The sequence below is a fragment of the Caretta caretta genome, chromosome 1 (assembly GCF_965140235.1).
Source record: "Caretta caretta isolate rCarCar2 chromosome 1, rCarCar1.hap1, whole genome shotgun sequence".
NCBI lineage: Eukaryota > Metazoa > Chordata > Testudines > Cheloniidae > Caretta > Caretta caretta.
The window spans coordinates 350292494-350298493 of NC_134206.1; the positions used below are offsets into that span (position 1 = coordinate 350292494).

The 6000-nt window shown below is 70.5% G+C and overlaps 1 protein-coding gene across 9 annotated transcripts in view; it reads left to right on the plus strand.

Annotated features, from left to right (window-relative positions):
* KCP (kielin cysteine rich BMP regulator) overlaps positions 1–5712 on the plus strand; it is a 44934-nt gene extending 39222 nt beyond the window's left edge. For 8 of the 9 annotated variants that reach the window (XM_075124583.1, XM_075124581.1, XM_075124582.1 and 5 more), the window contains 10 exons: positions 163–262; positions 836–924; positions 1496–1598; positions 2182–2324; positions 2659–2831; positions 3238–3349; positions 3550–3651; positions 3887–4051; positions 4582–4876; positions 5375–5712. In XM_075124583.1, the coding sequence (XP_074980684.1) occupies positions 163–262; positions 836–924; positions 1496–1598; positions 2182–2324; positions 2659–2831; positions 3238–3349; positions 3550–3651; positions 3887–4051; positions 4582–4876; positions 5375–5592 (1500 nt within the window). In that variant the 3' untranslated portion in view covers positions 5593–5712. The remainder of the gene's footprint in view (positions 1–162; positions 263–835; positions 925–1495; positions 1599–2181; positions 2325–2658; positions 2832–3237; positions 3350–3549; positions 3652–3886; positions 4052–4581; positions 4877–5374) is intronic. The other variant, XM_075124586.1, reaches the window with a different exon arrangement.
* Positions 5713–6000: the final 288 nt, after the last annotated feature.

Genomic DNA, 6000 nt, shown 5'->3' on the forward strand with positions numbered 1-6000 from the left:
CCTGGTGTGTGTGTGTGGGGGGGGGGGCGTGCCACCGCCCCGTCCCATGTGTCTGTGCCCAAGTCGCGACCCCGTCCCATGGGTCTCTGTGCGCCCATGTTGCCATCCCGGGTTGCCCCCTGTGCCCTGGCTGCATCCCGGCCCCCGCTCTTCTCATTGCAGGATCTCACCTGGGTGTGCGTGCACCAGGGCTGCCCGCAGCTCAGCTGCCCTCCCGCCGAGCAGTTCACCCCCCAGGGCGCCTGCTGCCCCATCTGTGACGGTGACGTATGGCCAGCGCCTGCTCGCACCCGGAGGCCTCGCCGAGGGGCCCCTTGGAGCACGCTTCATTGTGGGGGGGAGGGGGAGCGGCATGGCACCAAGAAGCGGGGGGCTGGGATCTGGGGATCCCTGCGTTCCAGGCAGCAAGTCCCCCCCTACCCAGCTGGGCACGGAGCCCTGTGGCTGGGGTGCTCGGAGCTGGCCACGCACAGAGGCCACAGGGCAGTTGTCCCTTCAGTGGCAGCAGAGGCCAAGCGGGCGAGGGGGACCCCGAGGCGGTGACGCTGGGTTAGCTTCCCCCAGGTCTGTCTGTCTGTCAAGCACCCGTCCCTGCAGACAGACAGCACAGTGCTAGATCAGAGCTAATAACTCTGAAGCCTAGTGATGGCAAACTGCCGGTCAGCACAGGGCTGACTGTGTGAGAATCCCCCCTGTCCCATCATGTGGCCCCCCCAGGAACTGTCTTGCGCCATCATTGGCATTGCTGGTCACAGGGCGGCTGTCTGCCCACGCAGTTCCCAGCGCCCATCCCCATAGGTCTGGGGCAGCGGCTGACCCCCACCCTCCCTTGCAGAGTGTGTGATAGAGGCTGGAGAGCGCCGGGTGTCGGACGGTGAGAGCTGGATGGACAGTGAGGACGACTGTGTCAGCTGCACCTGTCATGTAAGCCCCAGCGGGGGCAGCCCCCACCCCAGCCTGGTGCTGTGCCCTGGGGCATCCCCTCCCCCACACCTGGTGTGTCTGTGCCCTGGGGGCTCCGTTCCCACCCCCAGCCTGGCGTGACTGTGTCCCTACCCCTCTCCCTCCAGCCAGTGCTTCCCAAACAACCGGCGATTCCCCAGGCGCCGGGCAGGGAGGGGCTTCGCCTGGGGCCCCACAGCAGGGCCTGGAGGGAAACCCAGGAGTCCTGGCTCTGTGGCAGGGATCCCTGGACAGGCCATATGGCACCTTGCTTGGGCTGCCCCCTCCCGGGCCAGCGGGCGCGGGGTACGGAACAGGGGGGCGGGGGGCAGGCCCACCTGTGTGCCAACGAGGCCAAGGGCTGCATTTGGGGGGCAGAGGGCAGGGCTCTCCGTGTGGAAAGGATGGATCAGTCCCCCCGCTCCAGGCGTGCCGTGTGCAGACTGGCTACCGGTGCCCTCTGTGCCTGGGGCTGCCCGGCTGGGGGGAGAGGGGCGGAGGGCTGTCGGGTGGAGCCGGGCTCCCACTCCTCTCCGTTGTCTCTGCCACGCAGCGCGGCCACGTGGAGTGCCACGTCGCGGCGTGCGAGCCCGTCGAGTGCCAGGGCAGCCTGCGGAGGGTACGGATGCCCGGCTCCTGCTGCTACGAGTGCCAAGGTAGGCGCTGCTCCTGGCGGGCTGGCCGGGTGCAGGGCCCACGCCACAGGAGGGGAGGGGTGGCAGGCCAGTGACTCCGCAATGGCAGGCTCCCTAGGGGCGTGCTGCTCCCCCGGGCGGGTGCCCAGTACGGTGCCACCCCCTCGCTGGCAGATCCCGGAAGATGGCACGGAAGAGGTTAAAGGGGCTGCTCACAGAAGGTGCCAGTCTGCACAGGGCAAACTTCACAGCCTGTGCGGTGAGGCTGATCAGTGTCAGCCCTCCGTCCCAGGTGGGGAAACTGAGGCACCGAGCAGGGGAAGGGGGCCCTCTGCACGCTGCACAGAGACCAGTGCTGGGAGTAAGACCCAGGAGTCCTGGCTCCCCTGATTCTCCCTGCTCGAATCACCAGCCACGCTGCCTTCCGCGTTCCCGCACCGTCTGGCAGGCGGCACACCGGCCCCGCGCTGGGCGGGCCAGACCTGGCGCCCTGCCTGCGCCATGCCAGTCCTGCCACCTTGGCAGGACCCGGCGCCTGCCCCCAGGCCGCTGTCTTCTGGGCCTGGGGGATCCCCACAATGCTGGCTCCATCCTCTGCCCTCAGACCCAGAGGGCTCCTGCTCCTACCAGGGCCAGCGGTACCCGGCCAGCGAGCGCTGGCAGGTGGACACCTGTACGACCTGCACCTGCGTCTCCGGGGAGGTGCACTGCCAGATCCAGCCCTGCCCCCCGGCCGCCTGCGCCGCGGTGAGTGAGGGGCCCAGCTAGGCCCCTGCCCTCCCTCTCCCCGCTGGTCGAGCTCCTTGGCTGAGCCATGGGGGGGCAGGTCAGGGGCCCCCCTGAGGACTTGCCTTGGCCACTGGGGGGTGAGTACTGTCCCATTGCCAGGATCCATTGCGCCCACCCCGTTACCCTGGGAGGTGTCCCATAGCCATGCTGGGGGGGATGGCAGCCAGCGCCGGGCGTTACAGGGTGGGAAGGGTGGAAGCCGGGAGGGGGATGGGAGAGGGGCAGCCAGCCGTGGGCATTACGGGGGCAGAGGCTGGCACCCGCATCCCCGTAACGGCCCCTGTGTGCCCAGGATGAGACACCTGCCCTGGCGCCAGGCACCTGCTGCCCTCGCTGCCTGCCCCGCCCCGCCACCTGCCTGGCCTTCGGCGACCCACACTACCGCACCTTCGACGGGCGCACCCTGCACTTCCAGGGCACCTGCACCTACGTCCTGGCCCAGGACTGCCAGCGGGAGGACTTCAGGTGAGAGGGGGCGCAGCAGACATGGGCAGCAGCCCCAGGGAGGGGAGCCTGGGGGGAAGGGAAAGGCTGCCTAGTAGTGAGAGCAGGGGGCTGGGGGCCAGAACTCCTGGGTTCTATCCCAGCTCTGGGAGGGGAGTGGGATCTAGTGGGTTAGAGCAGGGGGCTGGGGGCCAGGACTCCTGGGTTCTATCCCAGCTCTGGGAGGGGAGTGGGGGCTAGTGGGTTAGAGCAGGGGGCTGGGGGCCAGGACTCCTGGGTTCTATCTCCAGCTCTGGGAGGGGAATGGGGTCTAGTGGTTGGCGGTTTGGAGCCCGGACTCCTGGGTTCTGTTCCCAGCTTTGTCCCTAGCCCACCGAGGAAAGCCCTCCCCCCACACACAAACCCTGTGCCCGTCTCCTGCCCGCAGCATCCACGTGACCAACGACGACCGGGGGCGCCCGGGTGTGGCCTGGACCAAGGAGGTGACAGTGCGAGTCGGGGACACCGTGGTGCAGCTGTTGCAGGACTGGCTGGTCAGGGTGAGACGGGCAACAGTGCCAGGCCGGACGCCCACTGCACCCCGAGCCTCTGCCCATGGCGGAGCCAGGTCTGGAGCCTGCACTGGGCAGGGCCCTGGTGCGGTTATGGGAGGTCACCTGGAGGCAGGAGGGAACCAGGCCGCACAGGTGGGACCCCGGTGTCTTCCGGTGCCCGCTGAACCCCTGCCCTTCCCTCCCAGGTGGACGGCCAGGTGGTGACCTTGCCCTTCCTCAAGGAGCCCCACCTCTACGTCGAGCGCCAAACCAACACCGTCCTGCTCAACACCAACATCGGGGTGAAGGTAACCGCTGGGCATGGGGGTCCTCTGCCCTGCCGCTGCCCGCTGGGGTGCCGCCCCCAGGCCCCCAATCCAGGCTGCGCCAGCGGGAGGGCATTGTCACGCAGGCATTTCAGACCGCTCCTGGCTGGTGATCCAGCCCGGGGCCTGGCAGGCAGAGCAGCACCTGTGACCGGCGGCTGGCTGGGCCCTGTGCCCCGCGTTGGGGGGGTGCTGCCCATCTCCCCTCTCCCCCCAGGTCCTGTGGAGCGGGCGCTCGCAGCTGGAGGTCAGCGTGCCCGGCACCTACAAGGGGCACACGTGCGGTCTGTGTGGCAACTTCAACGGCCACCCGCAGGACGACACCCGCCTGCGCTCGGGGCAGCTGGCCCGCTCCGAGGCCGCCTTCGGCAACAGCTGGAGGGTGAGCGGGGGCCACCCCAGGGACAGCAAGCCAGGTCCTCCGGCTGCCCACAGCCCAGCCCCCTTCCCCGCCATAACTTCCCCCCCGCCCGGCTCCCTTCTCCACCATCACACCCCCCAGCCGGCTCCCTTCCCCCTCGGTATCCCTCTGGGGTGCCCATCATGACCCCCGAGTGCCCTGGAGTGAGGGCTGCGACCCCCAACTAGGGGGAATTGTATGCGGAAGGGAGACAGCCATGAGGAGGAGGTAGCCAGGACATGGGCAGCCCCCCTTGCCCTACTCCCTGCAGCGCCCCCCAGTGCCACACCAGGGCATTGGGGCCAGCACTGACTGCCAGGGGAGAACGCCCCCTGTTGAACCCCCCCCTTACTGCAGGACAGCGCGCCCTATCACCGCCATAGGGCGCTGGCCCCCCAGCCCCTGCCCTCCCTCCCTCCCTCCCTGCAGCCCCCGGGCTCTGCTGGGTCTCCAGGCTGGGTGGGTGCTGGGGGCGATCCCCCCTCCCCGCGCTGATGGCGTCTCTGGGGCAGGTGCTGAGCGGTAACGGCACAGGCGGGCCGTGTGCCGACGGGCGGGATGTGGATCCCTGCAAGGAGGCCGGCTACCGCGCCCGCAAGGAGGCCAACGCCCGCTGCAAGGTGCTGAAGTCGGGGGCGTTCGAGCCCTGCCACCCCCTGGTGCCCCCGGAGCCCTTCTTCGCCGCCTGCGTCTACGACCTGTGTGGGGCCGGGGCCGAGCCCTGCCTGTGCGACGCGCTGGAGGCCTACGCCGCCCTGTGCCGCCGGGCCGGCTTGGCATTGAGCTGGCGCTCGCCCACGCTCTGCGGTGAGGGGGGGTGGGGGCCAGGGCTTCCCACTCCTCCCACCCGGACCCTCGCAGCCCTGGGCCCGGCCATGACCCCCACTGGTCGGGGGGCGGGCCCTGGGCTGGCTCAGATCGGGGTAGCGGGGGAGCCCCGGGGAGGGGGAAGGTCCCGGGCTGGCTCAGATCAGTGGGGGGAGTCCCTGGGGGGCAGGTTCTGGGCTGGCTCAGATTGGGGGGGGGGCAGGACCTGGGGGGGGGCAGGCCCTGTGCTGGCTCAGATTGTGGGGGAGCCCTGCAGGGGGGCAGGCCCTATGCTAGCCCAGATGCAGGGGTGCAGAAGGGGCAGGTGGTGGGCACAGCCCCAACCCCCTGGGGAAATTCAGGCCAGCCCCATGGCCACGGGGGCAGTTCTGGCTTCTCACCCTCGGGGCTGAGCCTGGGCTGAGGGGGGAGGCAGGTCCCAGGACTGCCTCTTCCCCCCCCCCGAGCCCTGGCACTGACCCCTCCATCTCCCTCCAGCTGTCGGCTGCCCCAAGGACCGGGGCTACGTGTTCGACGAGTGCGGCCCGCCCTGCCCCAAGACGTGTTACAACAAGGATGCGCCGCTGGGGGCCATCGAGTCTCGCTGCTTCACGCCCTGCGTGCCCGGGTGCCAGTGCCCCGCCGGGTGGGTCGAGCACGAGGCCCACTGCGTCCTGCCCGAGGCCTGTCCCCGGGTCATCTACGACAGCCTCTGAGCCCTGGGACGCCCGCGTCCTCCGCCATGGCCCCGGGACCGGCCACGCTCCCTCCCACAGCCCCTGGGACGCCCGTGTCCTCCGCCATGGCCCCGGGGCCAACCACGCTGCCTCCCACAGCCCCTGGGACGCCCGCGTCCTCCGCCATGGCCCCAGGGCCAGCCACGCTCCCTCCCACAGCCCCTGGGACGCCCGCGTCCTCCGCGATGGCCCCGGGGCCGGCCACGCTCCCTCCCACAGCCCCTGGGACGCCCGCGTCCTCCGCCATGGCCCCGGGGCCAACCACGCTGCCTCCCACAGCCCCTGGGACGCCCGCGTCCTCCGCCATGGCCCCAGGGCCGGCCACGCTCCCTCCCACAGCCCCTGGGACGCCCGCGTCCTCCGCCATGGCCCCGGGGCCGGCCACGC